Source organism: Cavia porcellus, unplaced genomic scaffold, assembly GCF_034190915.1.
Source record: "Cavia porcellus strain 051 isolate PalLab524CR breed Dunkin Hartley unplaced genomic scaffold, mCavPor4.1 scaffold_28, whole genome shotgun sequence".
Taxonomy (NCBI): Eukaryota; Metazoa; Chordata; class Mammalia; order Rodentia; family Caviidae; genus Cavia; species Cavia porcellus.
This window is the reverse complement of record NW_026947511.1, coordinates 31031982-31052898: the sequence shown is the minus strand read 5'-3', so window position 1 is coordinate 31052898 and position 20917 is coordinate 31031982. Positions and strand designations below refer to the sequence as shown.

At 36.7% G+C, this 20917-nt stretch overlaps 2 protein-coding genes across 12 annotated transcripts in view; one reads left to right on the top strand and one right to left on the bottom strand.

The window, feature by feature from the left end:
• Fam149b1 (family with sequence similarity 149 member B1) overlaps positions 1–10528 on the bottom strand; it is a 47744-nt gene extending 37216 nt beyond the window's left edge. For 7 of the 10 annotated variants that reach the window (XM_063239323.1, XM_005005328.4, XM_023566645.2 and 4 more), the window contains exons 1-3: positions 10273–10528; positions 7518–7622; positions 6190–6319 (exon numbers count right to left, since the gene is read on the bottom strand). In XM_063239323.1, the coding sequence (XP_063095393.1) occupies positions 6190–6319; positions 7518–7622; positions 10273–10358 (321 nt within the window). In that variant the 5' untranslated portion in view covers positions 10359–10528. Of the gene's footprint in view, positions 1–6182; positions 6320–7517; positions 7623–10272 lie in introns of those variants that run through there. The other 3 variants (XM_063239327.1, XM_023566644.2, XM_005005331.4) reach the window with 3 other exon arrangements.
• A 36-nt stretch (positions 10529–10564) lies between these two features.
• Positions 10565–20917, top strand: part of Ecd (ecdysoneless cell cycle regulator) — a 28191-nt gene continuing 17838 nt past the window's right edge. For both annotated transcript variants that reach the window (XM_063239322.1, XM_003473601.5), the window contains exons 1-7: positions 10565–10767; positions 11893–12110; positions 15879–15996; positions 17726–17813; positions 17909–18087; positions 18947–19139; positions 19710–19838. In XM_063239322.1, the coding sequence (XP_063095392.1) occupies positions 11906–12110; positions 15879–15996; positions 17726–17813; positions 17909–18087; positions 18947–19139; positions 19710–19838 (912 nt within the window). In that variant the 5' untranslated portion in view covers positions 10565–10767; positions 11893–11905. The remainder of the gene's footprint in view (positions 10768–11892; positions 12111–15878; positions 15997–17725; positions 17814–17908; positions 18088–18946; positions 19140–19709; positions 19839–20917) is intronic.

The window sequence follows — 20917 nt, the reverse complement described above, 5'->3', positions numbered from 1 at the left end:
AGAGCATGTGAGGAAATACAGGAACAGAGCTTTATTGGTTTGTTAAAAGTTCATGTCTGGATTGCATCTGTTTTGCAATCATGATTACTGGTAAGCACTTTCTGAATGATTTTCATCCCTACCTTTTCTGACATGTGAGGGATCTTTATTATCTGAACCCAGTTGATGTGATAGCTGTGATTTATTGGTGGCTGCTCTATTTTATTTTAAAGGTTTTGGAGAGCAGGTGTTCTTAAGAAAAACAAATCATTTTCATTGAACTATTTTGATAATAAACCGATATTCCTTGTTTAATGACCTATTTAATGTTTGTTCAACTCACCATTTCGACTTTAAGCCATCATTTTTTCTACAGTTTTATACCTCTTATAGAGCCTCAATGTCTTTGTACAGTATACCTGGTTTATACAGTACTGTACTTTTTGTTGACTGTATAGGATTGTTGTTTCATGTTGTTATACATTATAGTACCTATATATAAGACTTATACAAGTAAAAGCAAAGTCAAATTGGAGTTTCTTTTGACCATTTCTTTGTTCTAAATGTTGTGATGTTACTCTGTACAGTTCCTCACTTAGTGACCAATTTAGTTAACCACCTTCCCACAGAACACAACTTGGTCCTTAAATGAAGAGTCTGTATAAGTCTTTAAGTATCTGTAACAGGATCAGCAAACTATGGCCAGTGTACAATTCCAGCCCATCACCTGTAGAGTTTTACTGCAACACCATCAACCCTTTCATATATCGCTTGTGGCTACTTTCTCACTCCAGTGACACAGGTGAGGGTCTCACAGCCTATAGAATCTGAAGTATTTACTATGCAGTCCTTTACAGAAAAGCACAGCCATCCCTACGGTAAAAAAAAAGTTTCACTAATATGAAAACGATAAAAGATAAATGAGAGGCAATTCATGGACTATATATATATATGCAACATCTGTGAACATAATGTTGAGAATATTTGATTCCATTTACATGGAGGGCAAACATAAGCAAAATTGGAGAAAAAGGTTATCTTTGTAGTGGGAAGGGGCATATAGAAGCCTCTAGGGCATCAATTGTATCTTGAACCTGTTTCTCTCTCTCTCCCTCACTTCCCACTCCTCCTTCCTCCACATTCTCTCTTAAGACTTAAACACTGGGCTGGGGATTTAGCTCAGTGCGAAAGCACTTGTCTGGCAAGCGTAAGGTCCTCAGTTCAATCCCTCATACCGCAAAAAAAAAAAAAAAAAAGACTTAAACACCTTTCTGTTAGATACATGTTCCCTTAACCAACTCTATTGCATCAAACTTTTTTTTTCTTAGACTGCCAAAGATGAATAAGTTTGATAATTACAAAATTACAAAAGCACAGGTCTGTGACTCAATGAGGTGCTTGCCTAGCGTGTGCAAGATTTTGGGTTAAATCCCCAGTATGACACACATGCACACACAGAAAATTACAAAACACATATCTTTTAATTAGCAAGACTACTTCTGTGAATTTATGTTGGTATATGGACATTTATCTAAATTATGAACATGGCTAAAAATGCACCATTTTTTAAAAATGTATACATTTGACAAACTTCATATAAAAATAACAATAATTAAAATGTCCAAAGTTAGCAAAGGAATCAATTCAATTCGATCATACTTCTTTTTTAATTCAGTGATGTTAATAATAAGACATTTACAGATATTGATTCATGTTTATATTCATTAAATAATCCTTGATTATTAAAAATACATAAATAAAAACACTAAACATAGAAGAAAATTAAGATAGCTATTTTCAGCTACTGTTGGCTATAATTTTTTTGTTTGTTTCTTTTTTGGCTTTTTTGAGATAGGGTTTCACTATGCCATTCAGGTTGGCCTCAAACTCACAGCGATCCTTCTGCCTCAGCTTCTTGCGTGCTAAGATTATACGCGTGTGCTCCCACACCTGGCTATAAAAGTTTAACTGTATAATTAGAATAAAAATATAAAGTGTTCCTTTACACCATTATACTAACTTTTTTTTTTGGACAGGGTCTCACTATGCAGTTGGGCTGGCCTTGAATTCACTAAGTAGCTACAGCTGGCCTCAAACTACAGCAGCCCTTTAGCCTCAGCCTTCTGAGTGCTGTATTACAAATGTGCACCCCTACATCCAGCTTATATCAACTTTATTTTATTTATTGATTTATTGGTTTTTTGAGACAGGGTCTTGCCATGCAGTTCAGGCTGACCCTGAATTCACTTTATAGCCCAGGCTGGCCTCAAACTCATGGCAATCCTCCTGCCTCAGCCTTCTGAGTGCTGGGATTACAGGCATGCACCACGCCACCCGGCTTTATATTAATTTTAAATTGAAAATACTTAAAAGGAAATCTTAAGTATACCTCGGTACAGTGGGGCATGTGTGTAATCCAAATACTCAGGAGGCTAAGGCAGGAGGATCACAAGTTCAAGGCCACCCTTGGCTACATAATGAGTTGAAGATACCCTGTCTCAAAAAAATTTAAAAAAAGAAATCTAAGGATAGAAGCTACAGATTGATAAATATATTTAGCACAGTAATAGGCTAAACTGGAGCTAAGTTAAATTGGAAAGGGGAGGGACTATATTCTTATATACTAGTGATACCTCAGAAACACCAGCAAAGTCCAAAAAATGGTAATTAAGCCAAGGGTGGTGAAACATGCCTATAATCCCAGCACTCAGGAGGCTGAGACAGGAAAAGTGCCACAAATTTGAGGCCAGCTTAGGGTACACAGTGAATTCCAGGACAGACTGACATACATAACAAGACTCTATCTCAATTTTAACATGTATCTATTTAATGTAAATTTTTTTTTTTTTTTTGAGACAGGGTCTTATTGTGTTGCCAGGCTAGTTTTGAACTAATGAGCTCAAGTGATCCTCCAGCTGCAGCCTTTTACATAGCTTGGACTACATACCCACACAGCCAGCTTAATTTTTACACCAGAATTTATTTCACATATACCAAGGAAGTTACTTGAATAATAAAATGCTAAAGATCAAAGTAAGATCTGAAAAAATAAAAACTCTTTCTAGTTAGAATTTTAAGATGCCAAATAATTGAAACATATATAAAATGCTTAGCGTTTTTTTTGGCATCTACTAACAACTCCAATTTTAGTTTCTATTTTATACTTTCTCTAATTTAAGGTTATAATGCAATATCAAATTCATAACAAATATTTTATAAAATTTGATACAAATGAAAGTAAAATGTACCAGAAAACCAAAATGAACACAGATACTAAATAATATATCATTGTTTAATAAGCACTGATAAATCTGCCCTAGAAGGTTTTTTAAATCTCCTATTTCCAGGTGTGGTGGCACATGCCTGTGATTCCAGCACCAGGAGGCAGGGGCAGGAGTACTGCTGGGAGTTCAAGGCCTGTCTGGACTAAATGAGTTCAAGCCCAGCCTGAACTACTTAGGGATGCCCTGTCTCAAAAACTAAACAAACAAACAAACAAATCATGAAATTATACCAAATATACAAAAATGTTTAAAATAAAATAGATTTGGACAAATCAAAACTTAATCCATACCACTTCATCCATTACAAAAAGTCCAGGCTGGTGGTTCAGCTCAGTGGTAGAGCACTTGCAAAGCACACACATGCCCCTTGGTTAGATTCCCTACCCCAAGGAAGACAGAAGAAAAAAGCTGTGAAGAAGCCAGTGATGCATGCCTATAATCCCAACTACTCAGGAAGCAGAGGCAGGAGGATCCAAAGTTCAAAGCCAGCCTGGGCAACATAGCAAGGCCCTGCCTTAAAAAAAAAAAAAAAAAAAAAAAAAAAAAGAGCTGGGCTATAGCTTACTGGTAGAGCTAGAGCACCCCTGGGTTCAGTCCTAAGAATTGGAGGGGAAAAAACTATGAAGAACATTATAATATTCTATTTTTCTAAAGAGGAAATCTTGACTAGTGAAGAGACAATTGGATCTGAATACTTTAAAAATTCATTATACAATAAATACCAAAAGGAAAGCAAGCAAATGGGAAACATCCATATGACATTTGGAAATTTTTTTGTTTATTTATTTGGTATCAAACTCAGGCCCTTGCTTGTCAGGCAGACTGCACCACTGAGCTATATACCCAGACCAACATTTATAAATTTAAAAAGAGATACTAGTTATGATACAGAAAGAAGTGATGGTATCTTGAAAATAATGAGCAAGAAACATTCTTCTGATACAGTATCTTTAAATGTACTTCTGTTGAAAAACAAGACTTTATTGCTTTATTCAACTACTTGAGTTTGTGTCTTTAATCGTTTAAATGAGAATTGTGGTCACCAAAGCAATTTAATGAAGTAAAAGATATAAATAAATTACAAATGGCTTTATCCCCCAAGGCTTTATACAGTAAAATGATTTTCTATAAAAAGTGATAGAAATATATAGTTGGTACACTAAGTCTTTCTGATAAGGCATCAAATTAATAAATTAATTCCTTAGTTAAAATTTAAATTCTTTCCCATGGCCTACAAGGCTTTATATAATCTCTTGCTTACTGTGTGAAAACACTTGGACTTTTCTATCCCTGGTTCACCATCCTCCACCCACTCTGATCTTTTTTTTTAGTTTCAAGAACATGCTATGCACTTTCCTTCAGAAATATGTTCTTTTGTATATGCTGCTGTTTATCTGTGTGGGAAGCTCCCTTTCTCACTCTTCATATGGTTTACTTTTCAATCTTTAAGTCTTGAATCTACCTTACCTGATAACTTTACCTAAAGTGAATTTCCCCTATGTTTCTCCAGCACCCTGTTGTTCCTTAGGGGCCTTACTACCTTTTGTGTTTTATTTGCTTTTGTCAGTCTCCCTCACTAGACCATTACACCATGTAAATCTCACCTACTCCATCTCCCCAGGCCAACTACAGAGACAACAAATGTGCTCAATAAGTTTTTTTTTTTTTTTAGTACTGGGTATTGAACTCACGATTGTGTACTTGCAAGGCAGGCACTTATGCCACTGAGCTAAATCCCAGCCCAAATATTTCTTAAATAAATACTGAAAACCTCAATATCAGATAATAAAGGAGAACTCCAAAATTGATATATTAATCCAAAGAAATATTACACAATATTCAAACGAACTAATATGGAAGCAATAAACACGAAATAAAGATAAATGAAACAAGTAAACCACAAAATAGTATGTACACATACTAGTATTATGTAAAAAAAAAAAGCACAATGCTCTTATGTAAACCATTTTTATAACTTAGCCAAATTAAATATAAACTGAAAGATAAAAAATTAAAAATATCTATTGCATCAAGGTGATAAAATTATGTGTAAAATTTATCTTTTGAATTTACTTTAGGCCAGGTGTGGTGGTGCATGCCTATAATCTCAGCACTTGGAAGGCTGAGGCAGGAGGATTGCTGTGAGTTTGAGGTCAGCTTTGGTTACATAGGAAGTTCAAAGTCAGCCTGAACTACACAGCAAGATCCTGTCTCAAAAAATATGTATATATACTTGTAAGGTTATTAGTCTTTCAAAATATTTTACAATGGGAGATAGTGAAAAAAGAAATAAAAATCACTCATCTCATCACCTAAATAACAGTGAATGAATAACATATTGAGCAAATATACTTAGTCCTCCTTTCTTCATATACTGCCAAAAAAAAATGCCTACTTCAGCAGTTCGCCATAAAAGAAATGTCTAGAAGCTAAGAGCCACCACTTTGAGCACCTCTTGTAAATGTAGAGGTCAAAGGTAACTTCTATTAATCACATAACTCAGTATGTTTAATATTAAAATACTTATATAGATTTTTCTTTTCCTGGTGCATGTATTTTTTGGCAGACTCAATATATGCAAAAACTATATGTAAAAACAAAATTAGAACCATACTATGCGTACTACTTTTAACCTGATTTTTTTCATTTAACAAGTGGTGGACAGGTTCACTAGCATCAGAGCCTAAACAACCTGCAGCTGTTTAACTCAACCAGTAAGCATTTCCTAGGCTTGCCTACTGTATCTGTAAAACAAAGCAAATAATGGCATGAGGTGAGGATGGATGCTTCTTCACAACTATAACAGAGTGTGGTGAATTTAAAATGTATAGAACTAATGCAGGAAAATCAAAGAATGAAATATACGAATCTTAATACCCAAAACAGTCTCCCAAGAATGTCATCAGGATGATAACATACAACTCACACCATATCCCCAGGAGAAGTCCGAACTGCCTTCTGTAGAGATCGCTGTGCCTGTATAACTTGGAAAAGCAGACCTTGAATTTCCAGTGTCAGTTGATGTAAAAGGTGATTCTTGGGTGATGTCAGATTCACTAAATGCACAATTTGGGAAAATTAAAGAAAAAAGACAAATTCTCATATATCCTCAAGTTTCTGCAGTATTAACTACTCAGCAGCTTAGCAGATGAGACAAAAATAAATGCAGATCTTGAAATTAAAGCATCTTTTAAAAGCCTTACCTAAATTCCACAGAATTGATGGCATTCATTCCAAATAATCCTAGTCATAGTTTATGATGAATATTTTAATATTCCACTTATAACATATAATCTTGACAACTAAAGATATTTCAGAGCTGGGTATGGTGGTACATGCCAGTAATCCCAGCATTTCGAGAGGTTGAGGCAGGAGGATCACATATTTGAGCCCAAGCTGGGCAACTTAGCAAGACCCTGTCTCAAAATAAAAAATCATAAAAGGGCTGGGGATGTCTTTCAATATAAGGTCCTGGGTTCAAGTCCCAGTACTGGAAAACAAAAAAGAGATTTCAGAAATATTAACAGTAGTAAATGAACTTATGTGGTACTTTTATAGTTTACCAACAACTTTTACGATAGTAACCTCATTTTATCCTTAATACCACTTAGAGATGTACAGCTCAATTAACTCCATATAAAAAACATACAATCTGACATTTAGTTTCATGTTTTAAAACTAGATTTATGATTTTACACTTTTTTCATGACACAAAACTTCTCAGAACCCTCTCTGAAGTAACAGCCTCCTCTATGCTATTTCATATAGTAACTGTAGTTAACACTTACTCAATGCCAAACATTATGTCAGATATTACATACTTTATCTCATTTAGATTCACAACACTAAAAAAGGTATATTATAAAGTAAATAACTTGCTCAATGTTACCCTGCTAATAAATGTCAGAGCTAGGGTTAAAAATCCTAGGACTCCACCTGGCTCCTCATTCTTAACTATTTCAGAATACTATTTCTCAGAGGTTAGGTAATAAGTATGACACTGTTATTATTAGTTGTTTCAGAGTGAAAACTAAATGGTACTGAAAACTTATTTATTTATGGACTGATTTTTGAGATGAGGTCTTATTATGTTGTTAAGTTGGCTTTGAATTCCTGGGCTCAAGTAATCCTCTTGCCTCCAAAGGTGATAAAAAAATCTTATTTTTATTTTATCAGCATAGGCTTGATACCAAAAAACACAACCTTTGCCACTAGCAAGTACAATTATCAAACAAGTACACTTTGAGTTATTACCTTTGAGAACTTGTGTCTTTTTCATGACTGTCACTGGCAGAGGAAGATTCATCTAGTTGCTCTGGAAGAGGATGATAATCAAAAGCATGTTTTGTTATTCCTTTCCTGTGAAAAATAAAGTTATATTTCCTGTAAGGAGGAGATAAATACTTTTTAGTAACTTAATGCAGACGTTAGTCACTCTGGAACTGTGTTGGCCACTGGGATAGTCACTAGCCACTAGCAGTTAAAATGTGACTTTACTGGTCCTGACTGTGTTTAAGTGTACAATACTTTGGGTTTCAAAGCCTTAGAACAACAAGATTGTGCAGTGTCTCATTAATATGATTATCTTGATTATATATTGATATATACTGGGTTAAACAAAATATATTAGAATTAATTTCAATGCAAATTGAAAATGCGATAAGAATACTACAATAAGAAATAAAGATAATACCAAAGTCAGGTAAGATGTAGAGTAATTTGGATGTCTCATGATATGCTGGTGAGAATGCTAGGTAGTATAGCTACTCTGGAATAGTTTGACAATTTTTTGAACCAGGAATCAAACTCAGTACCTTGCACTTGCCAGGCAGGCACTTGTGCCACTGAGGTGTATCCTTGGCCCAGTTTGACAGTTTCTTATAAAACAAAACACATACATTTACCAAAAGACCTAGCAGGTGCATGTTTGGGCATATAAATCCAGAAAAATAAAAACTTACATTCACATAAAAACTGTATACAGATTTTCACAGCAGTTGAATAAGAACTGAAAACAACTTCAATGTGTGAATAGTTGTACTCTGGTAATAGGATATTATTCATCAATTTATTCTGTTTTGTGTTTTGGGCATCAGAAATCACACTCAGGTGGGGCTGGAGGTTTAGCTCAGTGGCATAAGCGCCTGCCTTGCAAGCAGGCAGTACTGAGTTTGATCCACGGTACCAATAAAAAAAAGACAAAAAAAAAAAAAAAAAAGAAAAGAAATCACACTCAGGATCTTTTTTTTTTTTTTTATCGATACCGGGGATCAAACTCAGGACTGCCTGCCGCTGAGCTAAATCCCCAGCCCCCCACACTCAGGATCTTGTGCTAGTCAGGAAAGTGCTTATGCCTGCAGAGCTATATCCCTAGCTTTATTCATCAATTTACAAGTAAACTGTTAGGACTGGATGAGGTGGTGCACACTTGTAATCCTAGTACGCAGGAGGATTGCTGTGAGTTTGAGGCCAGCCTGGACAACAAAAGTGAATTCAAGGTCACCCTGTACTACACAGTGAAACCCGGCCTCAGAAACAAACAAAACAAAACAAAAAAAACACCCTAAAAAGAACTACTGATACATGTAATAACCTCAATGGATCTCAAAGTGGGCAGACCTAGTGAAAAAAACCAAAGGCAACTGCAAAAAGTTATATACTATAAGTAACATTCCATTTATATAACACTTACAAACAGCACAATTATAGTGATAGAGAACAGATCAGTAGTTGCCAGAGAATGGAGATAGAGTGGGTATGACCATAGGGCTACACAATGAAGTTTCGTGTGGTGATGAAACACTTGAACCAGCCACTTTGGGGGGGGGGTACTGAAGATTGAACTCATTACCTCATGCTTGCCAGGCAGGCATTATCTCTGAGCTATATCCCCAGCCCACTGGTGATGAAATAAATGTTTATCTTGACTGTAGCAGCAGCTAAAAAATGGGACCAAACTACATATAATTATGTTCAAACACACACGGAATGGATATAAATCTGGTGAATACTGAGTAAGGTCTGTAGTCTACCTAGACTAGTATTGTACTCATGTCAGTTTCTTTGCTTTATATTACCTAATTATATTACCTAAAATTAATTGTTATCATTAGGAGAAAGCTGGGGGAAGAGTTCTTAGGACTCTGTATTGGGTTTTTGTGGGGGTTTTTTTGTTGTTCTTTTTTGTACTGGAACTGAAAGTAATGTTTTTCCAACTCCTGTTGTGTTTAATTTTTCAAAATAAGAAAGTTAAAAGTTCAGATTTTTTATGTGATGTTAAAAAGTTAAAAATGACATACGTAGCTTATACTTCTATTGGACACTGCTGCTCTGGAATTTTTATTATCTGCTGGACCTGTGCATTAGAATAAACTGGGGTCTTTTATATTTTCCAGTCCTATTTATCTACATAGACTTTACTTTCCAACAAATTCTGCAAACAAATTTAGGAGACACGATAGGTTAAAGCCTTAGCCTCCTGAATAACTGAGATTACAGGCACTAGGGCCACTAGGCCCAGCTTCACGCTGCAGTCTTTAAATCTGGGATCTTAATCTATAAAATATGCAAATTACGTTCTTGATCGGATTTCCCGGCGGCCAAAGGATTAAATACACTAACATATGCTTGCTTTTTTGCATGGTGTTTGACACCAGATGTATTCAACTTCAATGTAGCTCTCAGGTATTAATAACTTTCCCAGTTGTCAATGACCATTGACAGTCTGGTCCGAAGCACTGCGGGACCTACAAATGCCTTAGGAGACCCAGACCCTAAATTCAGTTAGCACGACTCAAGAGGAAGTTCACTCTTAGTACTACATAGTAAGGGTGACACGCCCTCAACTGGAAATGGGAGGGAAAGAAGTAGTGTTCGCCTGGGCTGGAAGGAAACAATTCCAGAGAATATTTTCTTTCCCCAGAACTGAAAAAGGAGCAGTCCCCGAGCGCCCGCGGCCCGCCTCAGCCTCCCCCGGCCCGTGCTAGGGTTGGCTGAGCAGCGCACTCACAGCTCCAAGCTCTGTGGCACGGCTTTCCGAGTGTATCTGGAGATCATCCTCCTCCTCCTCCTGAGCCCGGGCGGGTACGCCAGCATGGGGGCCTCCGGGCCCGGCGCTCTCGCCGGCTCCGGCTCGGCCCCCTCCTGCCACCTACCGGCCCCGTCTCGTCCCGTCTCCTAGACTCCGGACAGCCACGGCCCCAGGGCGCCCACCTCTCTTGGCCTGGGACTTCCCAGCTTTCCTACGAGAACGGAAGTGACGTAGACATCCGGGCGCTACCCAAATAGTTCCGTCGGCGCCAGGCAGGACAGTTAATAAGGTTCCGGGGCCTGGCGGGTTTTAAGATTTTGTAGCAGGACTTCCGCTACTCTCCAGTGTTCCAGGGAGCGTCGGGAGCCGTCCCGCTTCAGTTGTTGACGGTTGATGGTAGTTCCCGAGTCACAGTGGCTCAGGCGACCCAGGAAAGGTGCCCTGGCAGAGACCCACAGAAGAGGACCTAAAACTGTAAGAGGAGTTGGCTTCATTTTGTCAGATGGAAGGAGAGAGCTTACTTTGGGTAAAGAGTCTGGGACTCCGTTAGGCTCTCTGCTGCTCGGTTACTTTCTGTGCATTCAGAGTTCTCGTTTGTACAGTGAGGGGTTACCCTGAGTTAGTCAAGTGTAGTTTTGACGCTGTATATTCCCCATACTAAGATGTATTTGGCGTTATAAGGTGTGTGGACAATATTCTATCCTGTTTTAAACGGCAGACTGATTTAGTCTGGGATGAGTGGTGGCTGGATGGAAGATGCAGGCTCATTATTAGCCCATTAGAAAGGCAAATACTAAGTTTAAGCATCCAGATCGCAGAGTTAGTATCTAACCAGCGCAGTGCCTGCCTGTACCAAGCAAATTATTTTGAAATGAAATAACGAGACATGGATATTTTGTAGTTTTAAATTCTACTGTGCCTTATAGTGTTAGTAAAGGGAGAAATTTAAATTCTGTAGAGCGATAACAATTCTAAAGCAGGGAGGGATTTTAGAGATGATAGAGTAACACTTCCATTCTACAATTAGGGAGAAATCTCTAGAAAGAGAAAGTACCCAGAATTATGCAATTAGTTAATGACAGAACTGGGACGCTTGATAGTAAACGGTGGATGTTGGTGTTGTGTTGCTCACGGTGTGTTACATCACTGCTAGGATAAGGGCAAAAGCATTTATTTATTTGAAAGACAAGGATTCTGTTGCTCAGGCTGGCCCTGAATTTCTGGTCGCAAGTGGTTCTTCTACCTAGTCTACTCAGTAACTGGGACTATATGTGTGCACATTACTCCCAGTCATATTTAAAATCTTATACTTATTTATTTGGAAATGTGACACTGGATTTCCATTAACCATATATTAAAGGTTTCCTTTAAACATAACTTTTGGTATAAAGAACAGGTTTTTAAGTATAAAATGTCATTAAATGAGAAATATTAAGTAAATATACAGTGGTATATGATCAAGGCAAAAACCATGATGATGGTATGTGGATACCAGTTTTAGAAAACATCATCAATGTAATCACCTAGAAGAGCTCAGGGAATCAGATGTTATTTGTACATTGTTCTTTATGGTCTGTGTCATTGAAACTTTACTTGTAGATTTCAAAGAAGAATGGAGGAAAATCTAATGCTTGCTACAGTGGAAGACACTGTGGAGTACCACCTGTTCTTGATACCAGATAAATCAAAGGACCCAGAAAAACCCAGAGAGATTCTTGAGAAGTATATTGAAAAAATAATGACCCAGTTTGCACCAATGCTGGCTCCATATATCTGGCAGAATCAACCTTTTAATCTCAAATATAAACCTGGCAAAGGTAAATAGTTCATTCATTGTTATGAGAAATGTTCATATCTTCAACTTTTTACCTTAATGGTGCTTGCCCATATTCAGTTAAGCCAAAATCTTAATGTTAAATTCATGTTGATAAAAATTATAGTATTCATTGCCTTAGGAACTAGCTTATACTAAACATTAAATTCATGGCTATTATTTTGAACTTTACTCACTGTATGTACTTCAGTACCTATGCTAAACAAGCTTATATATGGCCTCCTTAATGTAGTTCCTTTTGCTGTTACTCAATGCTTATTTTTTTTTATACTTTTTTGTTTTTTGGTACTGGGGATCAAACTCAGGACCTCATGCTTGCCAGGTATGCACTTGCCGCTGAGCTAAACCTCCAGCCCTCAGTGCTTATCTTTTTTTGTCTTTTTGAAACAAGGTCCCGAACTATACAGTTTGGGCTAGTCTTGAGCTCACTCGCTTTGTAGCCCAGGATGGTCTCAAATCACAAGATCCTCCTGCCTTAGCCTCCCGAGTGCTGGGATTACAGGTGTGTACCACTATGTCCAGCTCTCAATGCTTAACTTTTTTTGTTTGTTTAGCATCAGGGATCAAACTCCCAACCTCATACTTGCCAGGCAGGCACTTATGCCCCTGAGCTAAATCCCTGGCCCCTCAATGCTTATCCTGATAATATATTTAGTAGGCTGCCTTGTTTCATATAGTTGTTCTGATAAGAATCTAAGAGTGAGTTTGCTTTGCTCATAAAGAGAAATAATTGGGTTTTATAATCAGTTTTTGCTACTCATAAGCATTTTGAGCTTTCTTTACTGACTGACTGTGTTTTGGTGTTTGAGACCTAACCCCTAGCAAAATATGGAACTTGCTGTATCATTTCTTGCAGCTTTGTGAAAACAGTGACCATGGCTGTGCTCACACATAAATCCTGTAGGGTCTCCTTGTAGGATCTGGAGGTTGGCGTCTTGTGATACTATTAGTTTGGCACACAATTAGTTTGGCTTATCTGTTGTTGACCAGCAAGTGCAACATAAGTTTTCTGGTATTGATTTTCCTGGACATATTAATTGGAACACTTGTGACATTTATTGACAAGAACGCTGTGACAATAACACAACAGATCTTTTTTTGATTTTGTTTTTTTGGTATCAGGAATTGAACTCAGGACCTCATGGTTGCCTAGCAGGCACTATGCCCCGGAGCTAAAGCCCTGCCCCTGCAGCACAGTACATCTTATCTATGCTCTAGAAAATAATTTTTACCCTGTGTTTTATCATTTTTAGTGGTATTGTCATATACCCAGTTATCCAAGATAGTTATTATTTCAAAATCATACCATGTCCAGGAAGGCATTAAATCTTGGTGTGATAATCTTTGACCTAATGATCCCTTTTCTGTATTATTTAGTTTTGGTGTAGGCCTAACACTAACTCTAACCCTAACCCTAGTAGTTAAGTGGAGATTTTTCTGCTCACTACCCAGTTGAACAGTTGCGATCCAGTTTCAACTGAGGAACCTTTGGGTATCCACCAGAGAGTAGCCTTAGCCAGTTTCTGTTGGTCTGTACAAACAAAGATCTGACTGCAAAAGAGAATCCAGCTACCTGTCTAGTCAACATTCCACTGGCCATTGGCTTCAGTGGAAATGGACCAGAATGTGCTGGGGAAACCTATCCTCTGCTTTAAGAGTGGCAGCTGCTCTAAGAGCTTTTAACTAGGGGGCAGAGTAACCACTGTTTATCAGAGTCCTATAAAGGATAGATTAAAATCCATCATGTAGCACTTTATAAGTTTATAGTACAAGTTTCAGAGCCCACAACTTATTATCAAAGTATTTTTCTATGCACATAAATGATTTCTAGACATAGAAAAGGAGAGAGAAGGTTGGAGATCCTCCCCTAGGTTAAGTGTGTTTTGGTCCTGTAAGTGGTGCTTTGCAAATAGATAGCTCTTTCTGGTTTCATTCAGAAGTCAGTTCTTTCCAATGTGTGCCAGGTTCAGCCTCCTGAGGGAGACCTGCCCAGAACACTAAGCCAGGTCATGGCTTTTGTGTGTGTTCTCCTGGTCAGGCAAAATTCCAACATCTTATCTGACCTAGAGATGGGGTATGTGGCCCTCATCTAAAATGACTTCCCAGTCTTTGGCATTAGCAAATGCTCATTTTCTACAGAGATTCTTTTCTTTCTTTTCTTCTTATATTCATGGTGAGTTGCGGAAATAACTTTCCCATGATTTGTCATTCTCAGACGGGAAAGGTAAGAATGGGGAAATCTCAAGAGCTAAGATTGCCTCCTCACCAACAGACGATCAGACCAAAAAGGAAACTGAGGCAGAATAGACTCAACATTTCCTCTAGAGTGTAGAGGAGGATTAGGCTAGTCTGTCTTAGTGAAACCTATCCACCAAGTCTTAAGGATGACTGCTGGCTTATTGCCTTTTAATTGGCAGTTAGGGTTCCATGATTTATTAATAAGCAGCTGTATTTTCTAAATATAAGCTGTATTTCTTAGAAAAACCATTTTATAGTATTTCATGTCAAAATTGCTGTCTAAGGTAACAAACCACAACAGTCAAACAAGTCAGATAAGGAGCACTAGTAAGTTGACTTAGTCCAAATGTAACATGAACAAAACAGGAATAAAATGTCTCAGTAAAGAAGCATCATAACCTTCCCATGTTTTTAACTTAAATTTGTCATTATTTTAACAAAATTATATGAGACAAAGTATGAGTGATTATAAGCAGTGAACAAAGACATAACATAAGAATTTGAAGCACAAAAGTTTTGATTACTTAAGTCAGTCACAATCCACAATCTATGAACCAAAAACAAACTCTTAGCTCTATCCAGTTATCTTGGTGGGAGACCTCCAGATGCTTTAGGGGAAAGAAACTCCCAACTTGCTAGATGTCTGAAATGTTGAATTTGTGTTCTCTAAAATAAAGGAATGGGGGCTGGAGATTTAGCTCAGCGGCATAAGCGCCTGCCTTGCAAGCAGGCAGTCGTGAGTTCGATCCCTGGTACCGATAAAAATGAAAAAGACAAAATAAATAAATAAATAAATAAATAAATAAATAAATAAATAAAATAAAGGAATGAATTCTAGGAACAACGAAGGTTAAGAATAGAAGTTTACTGAAGGAAGAAAAGCTTCTGTCTGAGATAGAAGGGGCCCTGAAAAGTGGGTTGCCATGATGATTGTAAGTCTAAGCAAACTTAGCAAGACCTTCTCTTGAGATAAAATAATGAGAAAGAACTGGGGTTGTAGTTCAGTGTGAAAGGCCTGGATTCAGTCCCCAGTACTAAAAAGACGATGCGAACAAACAAAAAAATTGTGTAACTTAGTTTTCATACATTTGCCAATAGTATACTTATTTGAAATTTTCTGCAGCTTCAAGTCTAGTCGCCTGAGATGTCTAGAGCACTCTGTTGTCCATTTAACTCCATGCTTTTGCTTTTGCAGCTTCCTTTTTCTGGAATGTCCATCTTGGGTCATTCTTGCAGATTCCATTCCTCCAGACGATCACATCTCACACAGCCTTTAGTGCATACCACTGTTCTGGGGTTCATGATTTGTCTTGAAATGACTTGATTCTCTTGTAGTAAAGAGCCTGAACTCTTCACTAACAGGCTTCTCTTATCTTGTTCAGACTTGCAACCCCAGCTCCTAAAATGGTACTTAGAACATAGTCAATGAATGTTTAATGGGATGATTACATGTGTTTTTTATTTGCAGTGACAAATTTATCTGATTATATGATTGGTTTTCTTTTGTTTTTAGGAGGCGTTCCTGCTCATATATATGGCATGACAAAGTTTGGGGACAATATTGAAGATGAATGGTTTATTGTTTATTTAATAAAACAGATTACAAAGGAATTTCCAGAGTTAGTAGCCAGGTAATATATTTATCTATTATAGAATAATTCTGTTTTTTAAAACTAAGTGAGTACATTTTATCCACTTAGTAATTTTTCTTCAGTGGCCTGGTGGAAATTGTTCAAATTTGGGATTTAAAAAGTGACCATATTGTCTTGTGACATCTTTTCCTTGAGAAAAAATTAGTGGAGATTTTCATTTCTAAAATATTTAAATAAAATCTACATATGTTAGGTTTTATTTTTAAAATTTTAATTATGAAAGAATAAGTTTCCCATAACTAATCACTGTTAAATTTTCTTGTGAATCTTTAAAGAATCTATTCAAATACATATTTCATCGATTTCTTTAATATGTCTCCCTCGACTCATTCATTGCTATAATATTTGGAGAAATTATATACAGAAGTTTAAAGGAACCAATTGTGGTTGCACATGCCTATATCCCAGTACTTTGATGGCAGAGGCAGGAGGATAACAAAAACAAGTTCCGGCCCAAACTGACAATTTAGTGAGCCCCTGTCCAAAAGTTTCAAAAACACAGCTCAGTGTGAAGCCCTGTGTTTGGTCCCTGTAACACACATATATAGAAATGCGCACACGTACACCCACAAAGAAATTGGTATAGGAAGCACTGTAGATAACCTTGTAACTCAGTCCTTGAAAAGATATTGATAGTTTCCTTTACTTATTTAGTTATGCCAGCAAAAGGCATTTCACTTATTAGTACTGTTTTTTTTGCTTTTTACCGGTTTTCCTTACAGTCCCCCAAGCTAATCTTTCTACCCAAACAGCTTCTTTCACACCAGAACAAAAAAGAAAGAAAGTAAGAAACTTGAAAACTTTTCTTTATAGAATGTTTAAACACACCTAAAAGTAGAGAGAATGAACCCACATGTACCTATCATCTAGCTTCAACAATTATCAATTTATGATCATTATTATTTTATCTATACTCCTCCTCCTTCCATTGCAAAACGTATTTCCAAAATTATGCCATTTGATCCCTAAATAATTCAGGATTAAATCTAAAAAGTAAGTATTTAAAAAATTAACTGTGTGTGCCAGGCAAGGTGGCACATGCCTGTAATCTCAGTATGTGGGCAGCTGAGGCAGGAAGAGTGCTCAGAGCTCCAGATCAGCTTCAGATCAATGTCAGCCTGAACTACGTATCAAAACTCTTTCAAAAAATTTTTTTAAAAAATGAATTATGTGTTACTTATTCAAAAATTTTTAAAAAATGTTTTTGAGTAGTACAAATGAGGCCTCCCCACCAAAAAAAAATTTTTTTGAAGGCTCAAATTAGACTTCCTACCTGAAGACTTCACTAATCTCATCTATTTGTAATTTTTCTTTCTTCTGAAAGCTATAGGACCTTGCATGTTTTCACAGTTTTTTACTTCTTCTTATCCTCTCCTGCTATGTGTTACTATCTGTATATTCCCTTTTAGGGTTTGTCTGGGTTTTTTTTGAGACAGAGTCTTGCTATGTAGTTCAAGTTGGCATGGATTCACTCTGTAATCCAGGCCAGCCTTGAACTTTGGTGATCCACTTTCCTTAACCTCCTGAGTGCTGAGATTATGGGCACGTACCTCCACACTGAGCCTGAATATTCTAACATTTAGTGTTATCCTAAATATTTTGCTTTCTTATATAAATCTGCACATAGTGCACATTCAGATATCTACTAAGATGTATTACAATAAAGCTGTCTCAATAACTAGCAAATATATGTCTCCTCTTTTATTAGAATTGAAGATAATGATGGTGAATTCTTATTAATAGAAGCTGCTGACTTTCTCCCTAAATGGTTAGATCCTGATAATAGTGCCAACAGGGTAAGTGTACTTAAAGAAATGAAATTATGCTGCATTATTTTTATACCTAGAGTTTGCCTGTGCTCATATGAAAAGTAAAATGTGCTATTTTGCAGGTTTTTTTCCATCATGGGGAATTGTGCATTATTCCTGTACCAAGGAAATCTGAAACAGTATCCTGGTTACCTGCCATTCCTCCAACAATCCCCCAAGCATTAAATATAATCTCAGCTCACCCAGAAAAAGTTTTAGCTTCAGAATCCATACGAGCTGCTATTAATAGGCGCATCAGAGGGTAAGAAAACACTGATATTGATAGTTGCAAAGGCTTTCAGTTTATTGAACTACGTGGATGGTCATTATTATGTGTTCCTCTTCATGAAGTTAATTAACAAGTTGAACTGGTGAATTTTACAGTGCAGAAGCACAGGCTTTGTTTTGTTTTGAGATAGTGTCCTGCTGTGTTGCCCAGATTGGCACTCAAGCAACCTTATTGCCCCAGCCTGCTGTGTAGCTGGGATTACAGGCCCCAATACAACCAGCTTAGGTGTATTTTTTACTTTTCATTCAAAAGTGTTAAGATCTAGTCCCAATATTTGGCATTTATTTATCATAGAGATTGAGGCTGTCATTAACATGCATGGATAAAAATGTGAAACCTTTAAAAATGAGCATATAAAGAAGTGCCATCTTTTTTTTCTTTGGTTCTGGGCCAATGCGTGGGATTCTCTGACCTATGTGAAACACTTTAGGCTTTATTCAGAAGAAAAGAAAGTGAAGGGTTAATAACATTTTAGTTCAACCCATTTGTGTGCCTATTAAATGCTTAGCATTCAGGTCTTAGCAGTATTAAAACTTTTAGCTCTATTTCAGAATGCTTAATTCTGTTTTTTAGAAGAATAAACTGGTTTTATCTTTATTCCAGAATATAGTAAGTTTTGTTTTATTGATCTACCATAATCTCTCTCCTTTGTTTTCCATTTCTTACCACTTATTTTCCCCTCTCTCTGATACTATAATCTTAAAGTATCTTTTTTTGCCTTTCATGCCACTTTTTAAACCAAGACAAAATAAGATGATAAAAGGGAAGCAAGTGGAATAGCTATTGTAGATATTTCTGTATGCAATAAAAACAGTTGTGTTTCCTGGCATAGGTACCCAGAAAAAATCCAGGCCTTGCTGCACCGAGCGCACTGCTTCCTTCCAGCTGGCATTGCAGTGGTACTAAAGCAGCGGCCCAGACTGGTGGCTGCTGCTGTGCAGGCTTTTTACCTGCGGGACCCTGTCGACCTGCGAGCCTGTCGTGTCTTCAAGACGTTCTTGCCGGAAACACGAATAATGACATCAGTAAGATACCGCTCTTGGTCATTTATTTGCCTCACTGGAAAGAAGGTTAAAATATTACTTTACTCTGGAAAAGATTGGACACATGCCATTTCCTCATGCAAGTTAATGCACATTTTTGTCTTTTTTTTTTTTTGCCTATTCGAGGAAGTTTGTAAGAGACCTGACTCCCCAGTTTATATCTCATGATTCTGAGCTATGTGACTATATTTCCCTTATTTTTATAACTATTTCCTTAACAGTAAAACATTTCATCTCTTTCAGAGATTTCAGAATTATTTTTTATCTCCTAACCTTCAAACTGCCATATATTATAATTAGTGATAAGAAATCTAGTAGTGATAACTGAAAGGTAGGCAGTAGGGTAAATTTTATAATATATGAGTTTTAGCACAATAAAACTACTCCTGTAAGCAGGCAGGTAGTGAATAGGGTGGATCTTTTTTTGCATTTCACCTATGAATGTGTGAATAGAAATTTATCAGTGGACTTACTGTTAGTTTTAACCGTGAAAAGATACTCAGATTTTCAGCTTCAAGGGAAGACTCACGTATTTTGTGTCCCAATGTCCAGGTTACTTTCACTAAATGTCTCTACGCACAGTTGGCACAACAGAGGTTTGTGCCAGACCGGCGGAGTGGATACAGACTGCCACCTCCATCTCATCCCCAATACCGAGCCCATGAACTGGGCATGAAGCTGGTAATGTTAAATGAAAAAAATGTTTTTGTTCCTTTATGTAAAAGTGTTCTTAACAGAATAATGACACAGTGTAGAAAGTCTGGAAATGTTCCATATTTAAGAATGTAATAAAATGTAGTATTTCAAATTGGAAAAAATGAATTATTCAGTAAATGTTAATAGGGGACTAGGAAGCCATCTGAAAAATTAAAAGTTGGTTACCTCATACCTATACCAAAATAATTTCTAGTAGTATCACATATGTCAGTGTAAAAATTGAAACCATAAAATTTGAAAGCAAATTATAGGAAAATCATTTATAATCTGAATAGAAAAGGCCTTTTTAAAGCATTACTTGAGGGCTGGGGATTTAAGTCAGTGGCATAGGCACCTGCCTGGTAAGCACAAGGTTGTGAGTTCAATCCCTGATACCAAAAATAAAGCATTACTTGAAACATAAAATTATTATAAAAGAAAATACTGATATGTTTGATTATGTAACAATTTCTTGCTGGGGTTGATGATGAATGCCTGAAATCCTAAGTACTCTTGGAGGCTTTAGACAAGAGGATTGCTTGAGCCCAGGCTGGGAAGCATAGCAAAACTCCATATAAATTTGGGAAAACAAAACAAAATTTTAAAAACTCCTTTGATTTCTTCTATCTAAAAATATTTCTTTAATTCAGTATGAAAAAGATAATACTAGCCAGTTAATTAAAAACATTCTTCTATTTAGCCTTGTAGTCCACAGAAAAGAAAGTATATAGGACTTATAATTTAAATACGAAAATGTTAACCCTTGTTCACAATAAACAAATGCAATTTAAAGCTACAAAGTAATCTTTCACCATTAGATTGGCAAGTTTCAAAAGTGTAAATGTTGTTAGAAAAAAATCAATTCAACTTCTCAGAAGAACAATTGGCAATGTCCATTAACATTTAAATTGCACAAACTTTTTATACAAGGATACCTAATAAGCACAATCATTACAGCATTGTTTGTAATTGCAAAAGATTAGAAACTACTTCAGTGTTTGTTAAATTGTGATCCATCTCATATAAGGTAGATAGATTTATGTGTTTATATGCAGTGATCTTCA